Here is a 20,942-nt window from a genome sequence, read left to right as displayed (position 1 = left end):
CTCTAGTAGTATGATGGTGTTGCTTGGTACGCTATTTTCTGGTTGGAAGGATAGCCTAGTTGGGTTCTCCATAAGGAGGAGAGTTTAACCCAAACGCCTAACATGGCATCACACTAGAGCAACGTCAAACGTGATAAACTTGTATTTTTCATGCTTTTCGCAAGCAGTGACACCATCTTCTACTCATTTGCTGTATCTGTGGTCTGCATTGCTTGTAGCAAACATTTGAAGCAGACGTCTAATGGCACTCTTTTGCAATGTCTTTGTTTCTACTACTCTTCCAAAAAGGCCATATTCATGGAATAGCTAATAGTTTGGTCAACAGGTTCCTCCGACTTGAGCTATGCAGCTCCTTTAGAGTTACTGCGACCTTCTTGGCTGCTTTTTGAATGTTCTCCTTGCTCAGCCTATTAAGTGATGATACATGCATGTCTTGATAGGCTATCAGTTGAGCCATATCCCTTTGATTTTTAGATGATGAATTAAGCAGTGCTCCATAAGACGTTCAAAGCTTGAAATGTTTTCTGATTAAATCCTGCTACAAACATCTCAACAACTTTCTCTCTGATTTATTCCTTGGTCTTCATGATGTTGATTCTTCACTAATGTTTTCTACCTAACCTCTGAGGTTTTCACAGAAAAGCTGGGTTTGTGCTAAGATTAAGTTGCACACAGGTGGAGTCTGTTAAACAGTTGTATGCTATTAGTTGCTCCAAGGTGCTGAATACAAATACGATTAGCACTAAATTTAAAAAGCAAAAATCTTAAAAGAATCTCAAAAACTTATTTCATGATGAAAATAATGTGTCTTTTTCCTTCCATTTCACAATCATGCTCCCATATAATAATCTTGCTTATGAGATCAAATACAATGTTCATGGTTTTCAAAAAGACGAAATGATTTGAAGTAAGGAAAGGCATAAGGATTGTAATTATTTTATTTTTTAATTCTTTTTAAAAATAATAGTTTGTCTTTTTTAGATGGCCATAGAGTCATGAGAGTTTATTTGTCTCTCTTGACTGACCTTTGCTCAGACTGCAGGTATTTGCTCTGTAACATGTCAGACATTTGTCCCTCTGGCTTGTCGATGTCATGCATCCAAACTCACCCCTTTCGTTTGACCTTATGCTCACCGGTCAGAGGGTAAGGCCTCATCAGACGTGTTTATGAAGACAGCCCGGGGGGTCAAGGGCTCTGTTTGCCTCTGCGGTGGCGAAAGCGGAAACAAGGGATATGATTCCGGCAATAAATGAAAGACGAGATCAGACTTGAAAGGCAGGGTTATCTGGTCCTCTGCGGAACAAATCGATCCATTTGTGCATTTGTTGGGGTGAAAGGGTTCATTGGCCACACTCCCGGCAGAAGGGCTGAGGATGCGGCTGCATCATGTTTTAAGCAAGTGATGTTACAAAGTGGCACCTAAAACAGAATTTTTTTCTTATACTTACATGCTGACGAAAGACAATGTTTGAATTAAAATGTCATATTTAAAGGAGAACATAAACACACAGCTGAATCATCCAGTTGGAGAAACTGGAGCAACTTCCAAACAAAATGAGTTGGTGGCGCCCTCTTGTGGCTTTTGCCTGTGGCGTTTCAGCTTCTGCAATTCACAACAGTTCAAACTGATAATTATATTCTTCAAATAATTTTACTACAGTAGTGACACAATATGAGAATATGAGATGGGCTAAAAATGTTTACTAAATGCTTGCAAGTGCTGCAAATCCTGTTTCAACATAAATATGACCTTTAAATAGATATGCAATGAAACAATCTAATAAATGTTTCATTTTTTGCATTTAATAACCATATTATTTTTAACATACTGTAATTCGCCAAGATGTATTTGTTTATGACCAACAACAGGAAAAACGTGGCCACCTGCTGCCACACACAGTCTCCTTTGAAGCCCAATAACTGAGGAAAACTCCCCTTTTCGTAGTTTGTTTTTTTTGTTCATTTATTTTAGATAAAGCAACAAGAAGGGTGTGCAACAATAGTATATGCAAAAAAAAAAACATTAAAACACACACATAATTCCTAATCCATTCAAATTCACTCATATAATGTATGTACACTCATGCACGCACTCCCACACAAGCAAACATTCAACCTTTCAATGCAACTTCAGTGCTGTTTTTTCTATGTTAATATGGCTGTTAAACAAAGAAATATTAATCTTGAATACACTGAATTTCAGATAATCAACCAACATAGTTTTATAAATTTTATAAATAAAAAAATGGGCTTAATGGCACACAAACTGATAGCGAAATAACCTGAGGAGAGTATGTTCGACTGTGGTATACAGGAATGCATTCTATTTACAACAGAGTAATTGGTGTCTGCAACATTTAAGGTGGTTTGAGAAGTGACAGTCGTGTAAGCAGTGGTATGTCCCATAATTTTCAACATTAGTAGATTTAAACAACTTATAACGTGTGAAAAGATATATTATTGTGTGGTTACATGCTTGAATTATGTGGCACTGGAAGAGAAGGAAAATTAAAAGGGGGAAAAAAGTGAAAGGCAGACAATTACAATAGCACCTGTCTTACACAAACAGCCCTTTGAAAGATGAACACCAGTTAACCTTTTTAAGGGGGTTTCAACTCAGTGCAGTGGTAAACCGGGCGCCATTCTTTAGAAACATGCTGTGTGTTGCTTCTAGGAGCAAAAAAAAAAAAAAAAGATTTCAAAAAGCCCCATGGTCTCTGTTTGCTTCATAATGTTCAGTCGCTGGATGTTTTGCGACTCGCGTCTCTTGTTCCTCTCCATTCACACACGATACACAGGGAAATAGCACCATCAGAACAGGAAGTAAAGCTAAGTTGAGGATGTCGATGCATTGCTGTCCATGTTTTAAAAGAAAGGAAGGCCTCTGGTTTTAAGTGAATGTCCTCTTCATGCACACTTGACAGCGGCTTATGTGTGTTCGGAGGCTGCCTGCTTTGAGCGTCGTCGGGACGGGTTTCCTGGAAAGAGGACAGGTGAAAAAATTACCACTGGTCATGACCTTTTGTATCATAAATGAGGATAAAAAGGTGAACATTTCTGTAAAAATAAAGTTGACACTGACACCATGGGAAAAAAAAGAAATTATTAAAAGTGCACGATCAACCTGATCGCGCAGATTCAAAAGGTGCTAAGAATACCAACCACTAGAGGCCAACAAAACCAAAGTTATAGTTTTTTTTCATTATTCTGACAATAAAAAAATATCGGTCTTACGTAAACATGTCCTCTGTCTCGATGGTGGCGAGCCAGAAGCTGTAGGAGTTGGCGTAGTAGTTGCAGGTTCCTCGACCGTGACATTCGATGAATGGGGCGCTGCGAAACTCCTCCAGACAGGAACCAGGAGAGGCCAACGCCTGACCTGAACCCTCAGCACCTGCGCTGGTGTGCTACATAAAAACACACAATGCAGTGCAGATGAGATTACACATAATACTTTGTTGCTTTTTTTGTTGCATTGATTGATACTTCATGGCACAATCTATGGATGCTGTGCAGCTAAAAAAAATAAATAAATAAAATAATAAATAAATAATAATAATAATAATTAAATGCTTTCCCATTCTTGATGTGTAAATAAAATCTAATTGTATTTTTATAATAATCCAAATGTTTTCATTGAGATACCAGCCTAGAGCAAATCATTTATCTGTAACAGTTTGTAGTGCCTTCATATTTTAGTTAACCCATTTAATCCCACATTTTTCCCAGACATGAAAATATTAAAATCAGATGTCATTGATAGCCCTTTGAACTAATCAAGGGGAAATAATTAGAAAAATTGTGGAAAAATATATGAAAAAGTGTGTTTTGTGATCGGTGATAATTGTGACCGGTGGGATAATATGGTGTTCTTACTAAGATGAGCTAAAAGTGCTTTTTCCAAATAGAAAAGGTGATAAAAGGTGAACATTGTTTCTTTATTTGAATATACTGTATGTTGAGGCACAAACAGCATGAAAACATTGTGATGATAGGAGTTTTCTGTACATGCTGTGTCAAAAAAGCAGCAATTTTGAAAAACCTCCATTTTGTGCCGACTTCAAACTATTGTGGAAAAGTGCGTTTATTATTATTCATTCTGATCCACTACATTTGTTGTTGGTCCTGCTGATTAATTTAACAACTCCTGATGGGGTTTTGTGGGGGATTTCTTTCTGCTTGCCTTGACTACGAGTACTACTGATAGTTTTTGCTTTCTTAAATAACAGAAACGTCCCTACATAGTGTTATGTTTATAACACAATTAAAGCTAAGCTTTTAAGCTTTTAAACAAAATTAATTCACCATGACAAAGGAGTAGCCGATCCACAGAGAGTTCCAGCCTTGAGGGCAAGGCGGGATCCTGATTGTCTGGCTGTGGACTGCGATCACCATGGCCGGAGCTTCACATACAACACACCTGCAGTCACATGAGAACAGCAACATGTGTTGTAGATGTGTCATATGACAACATGAAAGCCCCGCGTGGCTGGAGTCGTAAACACACCTGCTGATGAAGGGCCTGATGCTGTCCCCGGTGATGGGCGCCATGCTCATGGGCATTGGCTCCGGTGAGGTGAGCCAGTAGGAGTAATCGTTACGAGACGCAAAGTTGCAAACGTTGTTGATGTTGCAGAACAAGAACGGCATGGGGCTGAACTTTCGGAGGCAACTGCCTGCCGTACCTATAAAAATAAAAGAGAGACAACCAAAACTTTGAATATACTCCTCCAGTACGTCTCCATGTGTCCCCCGGTCTCTTCCTTATTTCCTGCTGCCTACCTAAGTCTTGTCCATGGGAGCGCTCATTGCCTTGCACATAGAGCAACGAGTAGCCATCATATATTTGAGTGGTACCTCCAGGGCACAGTGGCACCTCCACACTTTGGCTGTGGCGTGTTACTAAGAAACCATGGTCCATGGACGACGGGCCAGGCGGACCCACTTGACCTTGAACACCGTCAGGTCCCGGTGGACCTGGATATCCTCTGGGTCCTGAATACACAGAACCATTGATAAATTGGAGAGAAACAGCACAACAGTGAAGATCTCCATTTTCCTTCGCTGTGCCTTTCTCACCTTGTGGCCCCGGCACACCAGGTTCTCCTTTGGCGCCTGACTGACCATCAAATCCATGGATGCCGGTTTCACCTTTTGGACCCTGAATACCCGTCACACCTAAAGGTGAAAAAATTGCAAAAGTTGGAAACGAGGAAAAACTGTAACCAGTGTCCCCAGAACATGACGATCCAGCATTAGAATAGAAAAGACCTCACCTTGCTCTCCTTTCTGCCCAGGAAAGCCCGGTGGTCCCTGAGGTCCAGGGAAACCCTGATCTCCAGGGAGTCCAGTGTCTCCTTTGATGAAGATCTTGGGGCCGGGTGGACCAGGGGGTCCTTCATTACCTGAAGGAAAAAAAGTTATGAATGAAAGACATCCCAAATCTCAACAAGAACATTTTAACATCAAAACATTTAAGGTGATTGCAGTTACCTTTTTCTCCAGGGAAGCCTCTGTCACCCGCTCCGCCTTTAAATCCAGAGTCACCCAGAGTACCTTTTGTGCCTGGATATAGTGAAAATTATTATTACTGATTAAAGTTATTATTATCATTCTTATTTTTAGCATTTTTAACCAAAGTTATTAATAGCCATTAATAACTTTTCAAGCTAGCTATAACTGGTAAATCTTACTCAAGTTGATTGTTCAGAGATTTCTGATTAAATATCAGTTACTGCAGTATTATTGTGTCAAAATATGAAGATGACGTCGCAACTCAATTTGCAACAGTTTGACCCCCAAAAGTCTAGAAAATCCTCAGAAAAAAGCTTAATAAGTAGCATGCTTCATTTGAGAAATATATTTTACCAGATGACAATTACACAGGACACAATTTAAGCGAAATTAACTCTCCATAGTGACTGATGTTAGGCCTTTCAAGCTGTAGAGGATGAATTATAGCTCTGCTCTTTCAAGTATCGTTGTAGGGATTTATTTACCTGGGAAGCCTGCAACTCCCGGTAATCCTCGCTCGCCCTTCTGGCCGTTGATGCCTGGGAGGCCGGGTGGCCCCTGGAACCAGCACATGCAAACACAACAAGCAGTTCTTATTGTCATGCAGCTTATTGTCTAGGTAGGCAACGTGTTTAGCAAAAGGAAGGAGCAGTAAAAGAGTCTGATAACGTACAGGAAATCCAGGAGATCCAGAGTCGCCCTTTTGCCCCGACTCTCCCTGATAACCAGGCCGACCTGCATCACCTTTCTCGCCCTGTTGGCCCTCTCTGCCTGGCACTCCAGCAGGTCCTGGTGCCCCTGGTGTTCCTGTTTTATGTTTTGTTTTGTTTTTTTTACACAACACAATAAATTGTCTCTTATCTGAACACTGTGCAGTGTTTTAGGACGGCTAACACAAAGAACGCTTTAATCAGTGTCATAAAGTTCACGTTACCTGTTCCTCCGGCAGGTCCTGTTGCTCCCTGAACTCCTTTGGGGCCTTCCAGCGAGATGCCGGGAAGACCTCGCTCTCCTGGCTCCCCCTGTTGTCCCTGAGGTCCAGCAAGACCCTTTTCTCCTTTAATACCAGGGACACCTGATTGACCAGGCATGCCGGGAAGACCCGGATCACCTTTATCACCTGGAGACGGAGAGAACAGGCTGCACTGTGGAACGCCATCGGTCGATTGTTACGGTGGGATCACGGGAATCAGTCTGCGACAGATCGTTACCTCTTTCACCGAGAGCTCCAGGACGTCCAGGCACACCAAGACCTGGCAAACCTGCAGTAAGGACAATTTATAATTTAGTCATTGCAATGTTCTTTGGGTTGAAAAATGGCAATATTCCGTTAAAGAAATGATGGACAAAGTAGTAATAGTTATATTTGCAGATAGTCAATTGCTTATCAGGAAAAAAAACTAATCAAATTGCTTAATTTTTTATGCCAAAATGTTATTATTATGTAATTTTTGTAATGGGCAGGATGTTAAATATGTCTTAAAAAATATAAAATATGTTTTTCTCAGCAAGAGCAGGACGATGTTATAGAGAAGCAAAGCAAAAGCAGCCAAAAGCTTTGCAGTGCGGCCCCTAGTGGTCAGATCATATATTACAGCTTCATATTACTGTGCTCATCAAAACATAACGCCATATTTTTCTGCTTGCAAAGTATCTATGACTGTATGTACCATCTATTGTGCAAGTACCATCATGTGATGAGAATTGTTTAAAAATACATTAAAGTTGGAACTTGCATAGCAGGCATAGCAGCCGAATTCATAAATGTGAAGTCAAAGAAAAAATGTTTCAAGATTTTCAAAGTTTTCACAGATAAGTTGTAATCAAGAGCCAAATTCAATAAAACTTTCGCTGAATGCGTAAGAGAGGAACAGTTAAAGAAAAACTGCTCCACTGCTCTCTTTAAATCAACAAACAAATATTTTTGCTCTGGTGAAACAAATCACTTTCTCATTGTTTGTAATAAAGGACTAACCTGGGTCTCCTCTCTCCCCAGAGGATCCAGGGATGCCGTCCTGTCCAGGCTCACCCTTATCTCCGCGGGGACCCGGAGGTCCCTGCCGGCCACCTTCGCCTGAAGAAAAACAGAACAAGTAAATTTACTGTACCTGTTTCACTGCTGTTCAGAATGATACGATCTCTTTTTTTCAGATCTGCTTTGTCATTGTGCTTTCTTAAAACTCCTAATTTACCCCTACAAATGCTTTTTTTTTTATTTGAAAAGTATGAAAAAGTGGGGAATGCAGGCAAAATATACCAACCACTAGAAAAAAAAATAATTATTATAATATAAAATATAATTATTTAGGCTAGAGTAGGAGATCTGTGCCAACTATTTTCACACAAACAATGAAAATAAATGTTTGGGATATCAAATCAAACTTGTATAACTTATAGTATTTTAAATAACCGCTGCTCTTTCTGGCTGAGACAACAGGAAGCCTACATACCAGGGCGACCTTCACGACCGGCCTCTCCGGCAGATCCAGGAAGTCCAGGATTGCCCTTCTCGCCTGGCCTGCCTGACTGACCTGTAGAATACAAAGACACAAACAAGACAAAGCACACTCCTTTAAAAAAATTTTTCAGAGGTCCTGGTGGATAAAAATGATGAAAAGGTCAGTCTAAAATCTAACCTGGGTACCCAGCGCCTCCTTGGTCACCCTTTGGTCCCTGCAGGCCGGGTTTGCCAGGCATTCCCTCATGACCCTTCTCACCCTTGTCTCCACGGTATCCTGGAAGTCCTGGCTCACCTGCCCTGCCCTGGGAGGGCGAAATGATCAGGAGAGTCGGTGATGTGCAACGGCTATGACAATCATCTGATCGACCAACGACGTCTTCCATAATTATTTTAACCCTTTCATGCATGAATTATGATCCTTTGTGTCAGAATTTTGTTTCCATTTTTAAAAAAAAATTTCTTAAGGCATAAAAAAAGGTAGGAAAATTTTTTTGTAAAAATATATATATATATTTTTTATGTGATCAATTGTAATTTTGTCCAAATACAAAGGTGTTATTTGAAAAATACATCAGTAGTATTGTTCCTTAGGGGTCATCTGATGTCACTATATTTTTTTACTTGCAAGAGTCGTCTACAGTAGAAGTAGCGTCGGTTCTCATGCTTTTTTGTCTGTCGGCCATATTGGATTTAACAAAAATAATTTCTTGCATTTGCAGCTGATGGCCAGAAGTTGATGGTATATTTTATGATGCATTAGTGTCCACTTCAGTGGTCTGTGTGCATTTATAACATAAAAATCCACAGGAAGCACAAGAAAATGGCTTTTAGATAGCTGTCCACTGTAGTGACCACTATGCATGAAAGGGTTAAATTTACTTTGTGACTAATTTATTACACATATCAGTGAGGTTATGTGACTAATGTGGTTCATTGGACGTATTTTGATTATGCTTTTGAAACTGTTGGAGAATAAGCATGACATTTTCAGTGTAGTGACTAAGTCGGCTCTAAATTGTAAAGAGACAAGGTGAATCAATGAAACTGCCCGGTTAAGTGTAGTGATGTACACTTGATTGATTTCCCCACAGCATGACAGTACCACCACCGCATTTCAAAATGGGGACGCAGCACTCAAGGAGACTGTATGTGCAGCGTTTTGGAGGCTAAGCAGTTCAGTTTTTCTTTCACCTGACCAGATTACACACTTCCGCATTGTGGCAAAATGCTGAAGAAAATTCTTGTGCGGTCCTCTCAATAAAGTTTTCAATCCTTATACATTAGTCCAAATTTAACCATATTCCAATACTGGAATATTGTTTATATGCCCCAGCCCTGCATTACTTTATGCCTGATATCTCTGTTCTGTTTATTGATGTCCATGAAGCTGCTTGTAATCTACTGATCTTTAAAAACGGCCACAGAGGCCTTCACAGAACAACTGCACACAGTTGGAATCTATTCAATATAATAGGCAACATTTTTTCGTCAAATAGTCACGCTGGAGTTTATTTTGGGGTGCAAAAGTAAGAGAGGGTATAAATCAAAAGGCGCTAGACTTTTCAGAAAATTTTCTGTGAGAAATGGTAAAAATCCTGCAACTTGTTTTTCTCCACTTAAGGATTACAATAGCACTTTGTTGTCTAACACATAAAATCTCAACACAAAACATGGACGTTTGCTTGTAGCCTGACACGGTGTGAAAAAGGTCAGATGACATTAGTAAGTTTTACTAAAATCTCCACAAAATTTAAACGAACACTACTTTGTACATTTCAAAGTTTCATTATTATGTCAGGAAAGACATTGTTCTGTGGTGCTGATAAGTTTGGGCTTGTTCAGATCAACTCTTGTCACGTCAAAGAACTCGGTGTACGATGGGAAGCATTGCCAGTTTCATCCGGTGGGTTACCTTGTCTCCTGGAAATCCAGGGACACCAATACCCGGCTCGCCAGGTAGTCCTGGGTCTCCTTTTTCACCATCTGTGCCTCTGAACCCAGGATGACCCGCTGTACCGATGTCTCCTTTGGTACCTTTTGGACCAACTGGACCTGCACAACCACACATAAAAGTAAAACAAATGACTCATGAAGCATTCGTTTGTGTAGAAGTGTAGCCCACTGTCCTGCAGCCAACTTTTGCTTGCAATACGTTGTTACAATTTAATGATATCAGTTGATAGGAATTTTAGATGTACCAAACTTTTTATAAAATTTAAATTTTTCACAAATGAGTTCATGTTAATGTGGTTATCTATGTAAACATATGTTTAAGATCTTCTGGAGGGTTTCCTTGGTGAACTCAAATTCAGAGAAATTACAACATCATGGAGTCTCGTTAAAACATTTCTTGAAACTTTTGGTGCTGTTGTACCTGTGCAAAAATAACCATTATGAACATTATGAATAAACATTTTAGGTGTTTTATCAATGCATTTACCTGGTATTCCCATCTCCCCTACGCCGCCTTTTGGCCCTGGAGGTCCCATGTTACCAGGATCTCCAGGAAAACCGGGATCTCCTTTCTGACCTGTGAAACAGACGCAAAACACAAACACCCACATGTAGACACCCGCATCTCAAAACTATTGCAATTAAAATGAACTGAAGTTGAGTTGTCTAAGCTACCTGGCTGGCCAGGTGATCCAGGTTCACCGTCTTTGCCAGCCATTCCCTGTTCTCCTCGAATGCCAGGGTGGCCCCTCTCTCCGGCAGAACCACGGTCACCTTGCCGGTGGAGAATTTACGTTAAAATAGGAAAAGAAAAATAACAGCAAAAGGTCAATGCCTCCTTTGCCGAGTATATACCTGGGTCTCCAATGTCTCCCTTTTCCCCTTTCATATGCTCCATGTCAGTTTGAGTGAGGTTTCCTGGAGGACCTGGCGGACCCTCCTCTCCCCTTTCACCTTTCTCTCCTTCTTTCCCAGACTCTCCTCTCGGTCCAGTAACACCAGGATCCCCTAGGATGAAATGTCACACAGGATTACAGCTGAGGAAACCAAAACAGGGACCAGTAACTCGCTTAGAGTCATTATTCCGTATGCCTCACCTCTCAGACCAGGCGACCCAGGTTGCCCGGGTGGTCCTGGGAATCCCGGCGTTCCTGGAATTCCCATAACCCCCATTTCACCTTTGGGACCTACAGCAGTTACAGACAAACAGTCTTGAAAAACCACAACTGTTGACAGATTCTTAAATGAGTTGAAGATGCTTTTCGTACACATATATAAAAGGATCATAGCTGGTGTTTTTAATCATAACAGTCATTTTATGTAACTAGTTATTACTAGTTGAAAGAAAAACTAGTATTTCGAAGAAGCTTAATGGCTAAGCTACAGGTACATTTAGGCTAAACCAGAAAATCCAGCTGGCCAGCAGGGGGCAGGAGAATGAAGAGTTTTGGAGATGAAATATCAACATCCAAACAGTATAACTTAGCATTTAATAATTGAAGCGTAAATAAATCTGCTGGAGTTCCTTCCTGCTGGTCACTGCTGGTACTGCAATTAAAGCCACATAAAAAACAGCCAAAAATCTGACGAGTCTCAGTCTGCTCGTTGAACACTGAAACATGTTTCCAGATTTAAGTTTGAAGCTAATAGATTAGACCAAGAGGAAGAAATGTTTACATGAGATTAGATGCGACTGTCCCAAATACACATTTGAGAACGAAGTCATAGCACAGCCGATGTTTGCGTAAATAAGTTGGAAAAATAACATTTTCAAGATGTATTAGCTCTGAGTGCACTTCTGATTGATTCTCTCACCTTGGTACCCTATTAACCCGTCTCGGCCGGGTACGCCTGGCAGACCCGGCAGTCCTTTGGTACCAGGGTCTCCTGGGAAGCCAGCGGCTCCTTTGTCTCCCTGAGGTCCCGGCATATCGAGGCCTGGAGAGCCAGGGTAGCCCTTTTCTCCTTTTATACCTTCTCTCCCTGTAGAAAGCATATGCATTTTTTTTTTCTTTACATTTTTCAAGATCAGAAACATGCATCAAAGCTGAAGACACCTATTGCAAGCTAACATTTAGGCTTATATAGGAGCGAACTTATTTGAAGGATTGTATTTTAGAATGTATTTCCAGGATCATAAATTATTCTCACTCTGACAGAGTTAAAAATTCAAACAAAATTTTTGTTTTTTTCAACTGTAAAATAACAAAATACCTTTCATGAAAAAAAAAAACTATGAGCTACATTTGTGCTTACCATGAGGTCCTGTTTCTCCACGTGGTCCTTGAGGTCCTTGTGGTCCAGGCAAACCTTTCCCCGGAGCACCCGATTGGCCGATCTGACCGGGTGGTCCCGGAGGTCCGACGTCACCTTTTTTTAATCAGATGAAATAGTTTAATGATAGTTGGTTCACAACATTGACAAAATGTAATGAAGTTCAACTGAAGAGTTTCCTCTTCTTGTTACCTTTAACTCCCTGAGGTCCCGGAGGACCTGTGTGTCCTTCTGAGCCGGGAATACCTGGGAGTCCCATGCCACCCTTATCTCCAGGAAAACCTGTGATTCCTTGGTGGCCCTGCGCACCTTTCGGTCCTGGAAGACCCCGTCCAGGCTCACCCTGAAATGGTTGGAAAACTGTCAGATATCGAAAAGTAGTTTTATATCACAACAAGAAAAAATCTCCAGGAATATTGTTTCAGCTAAAAAAAAATATGGATGAAGTACTTGTGAATTGTTTTACAGCACAATTTTAGTAGGATGATTGATTTTATTTTTAGGTTTAGTGCACAATTCTTTTACCTTTTCACATGTTTTACCGTATAATATTAGTGCCTAATGTGTCTCTTGCAGCACCTTTCTTTTTTTACAACCACTTTTCTTTCATTTAATTAGATTAATTCAATTCCAAAAGAATATTCAAATCTGACCAGAATGATAAATATTTGGTTTGTTTGTTTTTTTATGATAATCACTTCCATTATTATTCAGAATCCTTGGCCTTCTAACTGCTCCATTAAAATAAATGTAAAGGAAGCATATTTGTAATTGATGCTTCACTTTTTTCAAAATGGATCAGTGTGTGTCAAGGAACTTGTAGTTTGAAATCCATCACTTTCCCCCCTGCAGTAAAACACACGACATGAAGAAGAGGCTAATTTCCATACGTCACGTTCCAACATGTGGAAAACAAGAAAACCCGGCGTTAAAACTCTGATCATACCGGCAATAAAACATACGTAGCTGCTCACTTAAACGTCTTTCTAGTTACAGTAAAAAAAAAAACCAACATAACTGGAGCTGCTTATCAACAGATCCAGATAAATCAGGTTTAGCTTTCAGATTAAGTGTAAAAAAAAAAAAGAAATCTCTGCATGGATTTCTGAAATTATTTTTACTTTGCCCAGTTTTAGGGAACCACAGCAAACCGTCTTGTCCACATCTTTACCCAGAGTTTATGAACAGCACTGGATGCAACACAAACACATGTCGACAAATACACACCTTTTGTCCAGGTGGACCAGCTTTTCCAGTTGAGCCGTCCTGTCCTGGTCTCCCTGGCTCTCCAGGGACTCCTGGGGCTCCAGGGATTCCACTGATACCTACAAACACATACAACACATTTTCTCTGGGCTCCTTTTTCAATTCCCAAAGTGGACGTGATCAGTATAAATACTTTTAGTGTACTGTTGGGTTTTTTTTTTTTTTTGGTTTTTGGGTCACGAGACTCACCTTTGACACCCGCTGGGCCAGGAAAGCCGATTCCAGGTGGTCCTTGTTCTCCCTTTACTCCAGGAAAGCCTGGCAGACCTTGGACACCTGTTTCACCTCTGTCACCTACAAGAAAGACATTTTTCACGATAAATTTAACAAAGTTCAGGGACTGGATTAGAATCCGAGACTCAAATATGAAGAAAGCACATTGATATCAACACAGAATGACTTCAGATGAATGATGATGATGATGACGATGCTGTTACTGACCTTGAAGTCCAGGGAAGCCACTAGCTCCCCTTGGTCCAGGCTGCCCCGGGGGTCCCGGAGTGCTAATACCTTTACCTGGCTCTCCTTTCAGACCTATTATAAAGCAAAACGTTCAGTAAAACGCTGCAGAAATTGGACAATTGGGTTTGAATTGATTGTTTCTATGGTTACCGGGCTGTCCTGGACTTCCTGGACGGCCTGACTGTCCCTGACTTCCTTTCTCTCCTGGACCACCTGGCCGGCCAAACCCTGGAACACCAGGGGGTCCCCTTTCTCCAGGAGGCCCCATGAGGCCGGGGTCACCGTCTGGGCCACGTTCACCTTTAATGCCTTCTTTGGCCTCGAAGACATAAAAGAAAAGAAATTAAAAGTTTTTAAGAAATACTTTGCCATTAAAAAAAATTATAATTCTTTCAAATAAATCCAAATTAAACGTTTATCAGATTCTGTTTTCAAGACATGCATGGTCCATCTTTTTGCTTGTCTTGTAAATCTTCACAAATTTCTTCTCTTTATGAGGATTTGTCTAGTCATGTTCTATAATTTTACTTCAATAACATTGCTATCAGTAACCTAAGGTATTATGAAATTAATTATTAATGTTTAAACCTTAATAAAGTATGAGATTATTTTGCATTGTGCTCCTTGAACACTATGAATGGTAAAATAATCAGAATTTACTGAAGAAGGATTTCATGAGACTATTTAACGGTGTGTATTTACTGTTTTAATGCACTCACAGGTTCTCCTTTGAGGCCCGGTTGACCCGGGAGTCCGTCTCTCCCTGGCTGTCCTTCCCTGCCAGGTTGTCCCTGTAATCCAGGACGTCCAGAAATACCTTTCTCCCCTTTATAACCAGGTGCTATGAAAATGTCTCCAGGTTCCCCTACAGCACCAGGAGCCCCCATCAGTCCAGGAGATCCTGAAGAACCCTGCACAAAAAAGTATACAGTACATACTATCAGTTTAGATACTGACATCACTTGAATATTCATTCTGAACCGTCTTCTCTCTTTGGATTTGTCCATCTGTTACGTTGCTGATATGCAGACGCCATTTTATACTCACAGGTGTTCCAGGTTCTCCAGGTAGACCAGAGCGACCCTTTTCTCCTTTACCTCCAACTGCGCCTGGAGGTCCTGTCAAATAAAATGGGTGATCACACGGAAAACTTTAAAGTCAGACACTAGTTTGCAAACATCCTATTAGACAAAAGCTAAGTGCAGTTATATATGAAAACAGTCTTGTACTTATACTTTTTTATTTAAATGAGCCACATACTACTGTATGTAACCAAAATAACTGTATAATTGCTCCTTTTTTTCTAAATCGACAACAATTGTGTGTATGCAGTATAAACATATTCATGAAATTAGAATAGGTGTCCTGAGGAGGATCATTTGTCAGATTAAAAGCAGGAATAAAACATACTTCTCATTAAGTCCATATTTATGTTTTCTTTGGTAACTACTTTTTATTAGTCTACAAATTAGCTGTAAGCAAAAATATTTTATAATTAACAGAAATAAAGGCTTTAAATGTAATCTATGTAATTCAGTTACCGAAATAAATGATTTTTTTCAAGATCGTTTCATATTTACTAAGCGTGATGAAATTTACATGCTCACCAACAATTAACAAATGTTCAATTGTAAGCAGAAGTTTTACACTGAAATGTGGACATTTTTGTGGAACTGCTTTCTTGCGTATATGCAGCTCCAAACTACACCTACCTTGCTCTCCTTTAACGCCTGCAGGGCCAGGTGGTCCAGGTTGACCATCACAACTAACACAAGCTTCTCCTTTATCACCTGGAATTAGGCAAAGGAGCGTAATTTAATAATCTGTGGTATGACTAAACGAGGTTATAAAGTCAAGCAGCAGGAGTGCTGAATGTCACCAAACACATAAATACTGTTGTTTTATAGAGATAAATGTATTTATTTCTTGATTTTAATAGATCTGGAGTAACATTACTGCTGTCCTTACCTTTTTGTCCCTCCTCCCCTGATAATCCAGGAGATCCAGGTGGACCGGGGTTTCCTTTCTCCATATTACACTCTTCAGGGTCAGCTAGGAAGGCAACATACGCCGTTAGATGGGTTTAATGATCAAAACATTTTGTGGAGGTGCAATTAAGTAAATTAAAGCATTACTTAGACCTACGTGCTAATCCTGGTGGCCCCGGGGGTCCGACGGGCCCTGGTCTTCCCGGTGGCCCAGCAAGAGATTCTCCATCTCTGCCTCTGTCACCTTTCTCACCCGTTTCTCCTTTCTTCCCAGGTTCTCCACGAGAACCCTCGATGAAGCGGCCTGCGATGCACAACAGTAAAATTAGAGAACAAAAGGCTATTCTCACAATTCACAAATTCCTAAGATTTTTTTTTTTTTTTTACTCCCTTCAAAGTTTTGAGTAGATGTGTGCGAAGAGGCGTCAACTAAATGGGAATTTAGCCTCATAGGTAAAGATTTCAGTTATTGTCTCCAAAACTCCCTCTCAATATATGATTTAAAGGTGGCCTATTATGTTAAGATGAGGCTATACAAAACATGTTAATTAAATTTTTTGATAAAATCCTTCTTAGTTAATGAGATTTTAGCTAAGAAGGCTCAGTTCTGCCAGTTTTCAGTTCCTTTCAAAACAAGATGCTTAGAGCCTCTTGTCACTTTAAATCTGGCCACGCCCCCCAACTCAAATTTTACACTCGCACATGAAAATGGATGCAAACAGATGGGCTATTACACAGTTATACATGTTTGAAAAAGTTCCTCCTGTTCAACCAACAAGAATGCAGCGAGTGATTTATTATGGATGGAAGTCGATAACAAAACACTTTTCTTTTCCAGCAGCTCTGTTGGGGTTGCTAGGTGACGAGTTGGGTTTTGCCAGGGTTGCCAGGTAACGGGCTGGGCTTCGCTTCGCTGTTGTTGCTAGGTGAGAGGTAGAGCCTGCTGATTTGTGACGTTAAATTCTGAAAATTATTGCCAAAAGACGCCTAGGTGTTTTGGGCTGTTTTTACTTTACATAAAACGTCCCCTTCAACATAAACATGGTGACAAATTTGCTAATAACTCCAAAGCAACAACATTCTAATCCCAGGATTTTATTAAAGTATCTGAAATCCTGCATTATTTAATAGGCTTCTATTATGAACTGCCTCTGTTTGATTAAAGCTAATTTCACAGAGTCAATCCAAGTTACACGAAATATTAAAGAAAAATCAGAATAGTAAAATGCACTCAAATGAAGTGCTGCATCACTGCTCACAACAATTGTCTACCCATCATATTTTACCTGGTGGGCCAGCCTCTCCCTGAGGGCCAGGAAAACCTGAAGATTAGATTTGAGAAATAAATGAAAACCACAGATGATGTTCGGAGTGATCACACGTGTCTGAAAGCTTGTGGAACAAGATGCTCTTGCTAAAACTAAAAACACAAGTATTTTTCAGAAAATAATAACATATCTCTACCTTTTTCTCCCGATTTCCCTGGGAGACCAGGTGGGCCAGGAGGGCCAGGTGGACCTTCAGCCTACAGTGGAGAGATTAAATCAGACTTTTTAAGTTTTATACTAAATTTCTACAAGAGCACTGATCATTCAGCGGCCATGTCGGCATCTGCTCCGGTCTTCATTGATCAGTGTCAGATGTCTAAAGCTTAAAGTTGTCTTGGTTACTGAATGTAATTGACATTAAATCTGTCTAAATGATTGAATTATTATTATGATTAGTAGTAGTAGTATCTATATAGCTATATTTATTTACAAATTGCGATGGTTTTTGATTGTAGAGTGCTGTGAAATGGCATTTGTTGTGAACTGACACTACATAAAGAAACTTAATGAATCGAAAACGTAAAAACACAATTGAGAGGAATTACTTACATAACCCGGTGGTCCTTTTTCTCCTTTATCGCCCTAAAACCAGATGAAAAAAATTAGCCTGTGTTTCGTCAGTCTGTTTAACATACATGAAATGTCATTTTAATTAGAATTAGAATATGAAAGCCTTTAAGCTTTGAGTTGTTACCGACAAACCAGGGAATCCAGGAACTCCTGAGGAACCTTTTTCTCCCTGCAGGAGAATAGGTTGCACATTAATTATAGATAAAAACGATTAAAGAAAGCTCCTGTTGGAGAGCTTTGCAGATAGATAATAAATATCAGCATTACCTTTATCCCAAACTCTCCATCTTTACCAGGTTTACCCTAAACACAGACATAAAATTTGTTGTTTAATTTTACCATAAAATAATAAATAAATCCTCTGGGAGGATAAAACATAAATTAATTTCTTGTTTAGTTACTATTTTGTAGATAAGATTGACAGAAACTCACTCTTGGTCCAGGTGGGCCTTGTTCACCTTTGATTCCTTTCTGATGAGGGAGACAGAAGCCCTAAAAAAAAAAGAAGAAAAGAAACCAAGAGTTTTATTACAGATTAATGAGAGAAAACATTCTTTCTCTATTACAAATCTCATGCCACATCATATGATGATAAAATACTAACTTTCTCGCCTCTGTCACCCTTCAGTCCTTTCTCCCCCTATGGGAACATAAAGCGAACAGAAGATAATTAATAACACATATTGTAAACTGTTTTTTTTTTAAATTTAATCTTTGAAGCACTGAATGATCACCCGTGGTCCCGGTACAAGAACTGTGGTCTGTCCTATCACTTCTTCAGGTGGTCCAGGGGGCCCAGGTGGGCCTCTGAGTCCTCGTTCACCCTGCAAATACATATCAAGTCACTAAAACTGTCAAGGGTAAAAGCAATTTTAATGAAAAAAAAGCTACATTTATACCTATTAAAACACATAATACTTAATATGCTTTGTTAGACATGGGGGGGGGGGGGGGAATGATTTAGATTAAGAAAGTCATTGTGGACAGTAAAGAGAGGTGCACCTATAAACGGACCAAATTCAGATGTGTTTGTTTTTTTTAAAATCTTTTTTGGGGCCCAATTTACAATTGTTTTCTGTTGGGTGACGCCACCATGCAATATTCCTGACAACAATAGTCTTTGGTGAGGATGCCAGTATTGCTGGAATGAGACTCCATACTGTGACAGATAAAAAGTTGTACCATATTAAAAAATACTGCACATGTATAGAGAAACTTTGATGGTGAGAGTGGCCGTCATTCACAGTAATCGGACAGGAAACAAGCAAATGTCCAAAGATTGGGACTCGACTGAGCCACAGATAAAACTGGCCTCCACTGTTGTGATCTCTGCTATGACGTTGTGCCACACTCTGCCCTAAACGACGTGACTTTAAGTACAAATAATGCATAATAATACAAATAAATAAATAATACAAATAAGTAAATAACACAAATAATGCATTGCCAAACTGTCATGTATCTCAACCCTTAAACATTTTTTGCTGTTGAGGATAAACATACTGTAACAATTGAATAAAAAGAAGAAAAAAAATTGCTTTTAATATTTTTTCAAGTAGGTCTACAGTGAGTTTGTATTTAAGATATCCTTGCTATGTTTGCAGAATGGATGTAGGAAAACGACACAAGAACATAAATGCATCTAAAAATCCTGTCAAACTCTTACAAAGCTCTCACCTTATCTCCTTTTTCACTCACAAAGGCCAACCTGTCACCCTGGAGACAAATAAAAACAAAGTTACTGATAAAACGTAGTCAAACAACCACACTGAAGAATGACGGTGACTGATCTTACTTTCTCTCCTGGAGGGCCGGGAGGTCCAGAATCCCCCTGTGAATCAGTTAAAGGTAGTTAAAAAATGAGTCTGTCAGGAGATATTGAGTTTTTATTGATGCTTTGACTTGTTTTGGACTCACTTTAAATCCTGGGTATCCTCTGGGTCCCGGAGGTCCAATTGGTCCAAAGATTCCAGGTGGCCCCTGGGGGAGAGAGACAAATGGAGGACAGACGGTATTACATTGCCTAAGGTATGCATGTCCTCAAACAAACGCTATGTAGTACTAACAGGTCGTCCAGGTGAGCCAGGAACCCCTCTGTCTCCTTTAAGGGGGTTAATCCCAATCACACCACCAGGATCTCCCTGTAAAAGACATTAGGTCATCAGCATGTTATTACAACGGAAGATTTAGGAAACTATCCAGGGCAAAAATATGAAAGCTCTATGAACTTACTTTCATTCCTTCCAGACCTGGGAGGCCCTGAAAGACAGAAGAAGAAATAAAAGAGGCTTATTAGCATAGACAGCAATAAAAACTAAGTCTGTCTGATTAAGGCGATTGTTCTCTGGTGAGTACAGAACAATCGCTGGTTGCTTACAGGCGGCCCTTGAAGTCCTGGAAAACCATTAATGCCATCCATTCCTCTTTCGCCCTGAAACACAGACATCAGACCATCAGCAATTAAAAATAACAGTTATGAGAACAACATAAACATGCAAAAAGTGTCCAAAATCCTCAAAGCAACAATGTTCTTCAAAATCCAGGAGAAAAAGATGTAGCTTACTTTGGTCCCATTGCATCCTGGGATTCCAGGCGCACCTGGCGGACCGTCGTTTCCATTGAGGCCCTGTATGGTTAGTTGATAGTTAATAATCAAGTCACCAAAAGTAGTCCACATAAATACCATCTAACATTCAAAGTGGACTACAACACGTGTATAATATTTCGTTGATAAAATCCATTGATGGAAGCGTTCTTCCATCAATTGACTGAATTATTTCAGCATGTGGGGCAGGTTGCCAGACAAAATGTACTTACTGGTAGCCCTGGGTTCCCTGGAAACCCTGGCAGACCAGGAGGACCCTGTAAAATACCAAGCATGTCCGGTTAATACAAAACTAGAGCTAGAAGATTTATGGAAAAAATTAGGTTTGAGTGGCGTCTTTTTTGTAACGGATGGGTAATTACTCACTCGCACTCCTTTTAGTCCCGGAGCTCCAGGTGCTCCTAAATCTCCCTGTGGAATAAATTATAGAATGATTAGTTTTAAAATATTTATTTATTTAAGAGCTAAAAATGTCCATAAAAAAATTTAAAATGTGTATATGTATATAATGAAAATGTGC

The 20,942-nt window shown here is 39.9% G+C and overlaps 1 protein-coding gene across 1 annotated transcript in view; it reads right to left on the bottom strand.

Annotated features, from left to right (window-relative positions):
• Positions 1-1,942: 1,942 nt before the first annotated feature.
• Positions 1,943-20,942, bottom strand: part of col4a1 (collagen, type IV, alpha 1) — a 43,340-nt gene continuing 24,340 nt past the window's right edge. Inside the window, exons 4-52 of the mRNA XM_032568326.1 lie at positions 20,789-20,833; positions 20,635-20,679; positions 20,381-20,443; positions 20,195-20,248; positions 20,050-20,076; positions 19,884-19,958; positions 19,735-19,797; positions 19,613-19,648; positions 19,495-19,533; positions 18,552-18,641; positions 18,422-18,457; positions 18,250-18,309; positions 18,085-18,120; positions 17,942-17,986; positions 17,797-17,829; positions 17,384-17,444; positions 17,206-17,241; positions 16,077-16,223; positions 15,900-15,983; positions 15,644-15,721; positions 14,979-15,049; positions 14,651-14,842; positions 14,082-14,250; positions 13,911-14,003; positions 13,659-13,763; positions 13,431-13,528; positions 12,396-12,546; positions 12,186-12,299; positions 11,745-11,912; positions 11,027-11,116; positions 10,785-10,937; positions 10,605-10,703; positions 10,417-10,506; positions 9,889-10,028; positions 8,152-8,278; positions 7,966-8,046; positions 7,491-7,589; positions 6,727-6,777; positions 6,450-6,635; positions 6,189-6,322; positions 6,001-6,073; positions 5,495-5,566; positions 5,278-5,406; positions 5,081-5,179; positions 4,784-4,996; positions 4,509-4,686; positions 4,307-4,421; positions 3,236-3,408; positions 1,943-2,979 (exon numbers count right to left, since the gene is read on the bottom strand). Of these exons, the coding sequence (XP_032424217.1) occupies positions 2,892-2,979; positions 3,236-3,408; positions 4,307-4,421; positions 4,509-4,686; positions 4,784-4,996; positions 5,081-5,179; positions 5,278-5,406; positions 5,495-5,566; positions 6,001-6,073; positions 6,189-6,322; positions 6,450-6,635; positions 6,727-6,777; positions 7,491-7,589; positions 7,966-8,046; positions 8,152-8,278; positions 9,889-10,028; positions 10,417-10,506; positions 10,605-10,703; positions 10,785-10,937; positions 11,027-11,116; positions 11,745-11,912; positions 12,186-12,299; positions 12,396-12,546; positions 13,431-13,528; positions 13,659-13,763; positions 13,911-14,003; positions 14,082-14,250; positions 14,651-14,842; positions 14,979-15,049; positions 15,644-15,721; positions 15,900-15,983; positions 16,077-16,223; positions 17,206-17,241; positions 17,384-17,444; positions 17,797-17,829; positions 17,942-17,986; positions 18,085-18,120; positions 18,250-18,309; positions 18,422-18,457; positions 18,552-18,641; positions 19,495-19,533; positions 19,613-19,648; positions 19,735-19,797; positions 19,884-19,958; positions 20,050-20,076; positions 20,195-20,248; positions 20,381-20,443; positions 20,635-20,679; positions 20,789-20,833 (4,704 nt within the window). The 3' untranslated portion in view covers positions 1,943-2,891. The remainder of the gene's footprint in view (positions 2,980-3,235; positions 3,409-4,306; positions 4,422-4,508; positions 4,687-4,783; positions 4,997-5,080; positions 5,180-5,277; positions 5,407-5,494; positions 5,567-6,000; positions 6,074-6,188; positions 6,323-6,449; positions 6,636-6,726; positions 6,778-7,490; positions 7,590-7,965; positions 8,047-8,151; positions 8,279-9,888; positions 10,029-10,416; positions 10,507-10,604; positions 10,704-10,784; positions 10,938-11,026; positions 11,117-11,744; positions 11,913-12,185; positions 12,300-12,395; positions 12,547-13,430; positions 13,529-13,658; positions 13,764-13,910; positions 14,004-14,081; positions 14,251-14,650; positions 14,843-14,978; positions 15,050-15,643; positions 15,722-15,899; positions 15,984-16,076; positions 16,224-17,205; positions 17,242-17,383; positions 17,445-17,796; positions 17,830-17,941; positions 17,987-18,084; positions 18,121-18,249; positions 18,310-18,421; positions 18,458-18,551; positions 18,642-19,494; positions 19,534-19,612; positions 19,649-19,734; positions 19,798-19,883; positions 19,959-20,049; positions 20,077-20,194; positions 20,249-20,380; positions 20,444-20,634; positions 20,680-20,788; positions 20,834-20,942) is intronic.

This window comes from Xiphophorus hellerii, chromosome 7 (assembly GCF_003331165.1).
Source record: "Xiphophorus hellerii strain 12219 chromosome 7, Xiphophorus_hellerii-4.1, whole genome shotgun sequence".
NCBI lineage: Eukaryota > Metazoa > Chordata > Actinopteri > Cyprinodontiformes > Poeciliidae > Xiphophorus > Xiphophorus hellerii.
Note: the sequence above shows the minus strand (reverse complement) of the source record. Positions and strands in the feature narration are given on the sequence as shown.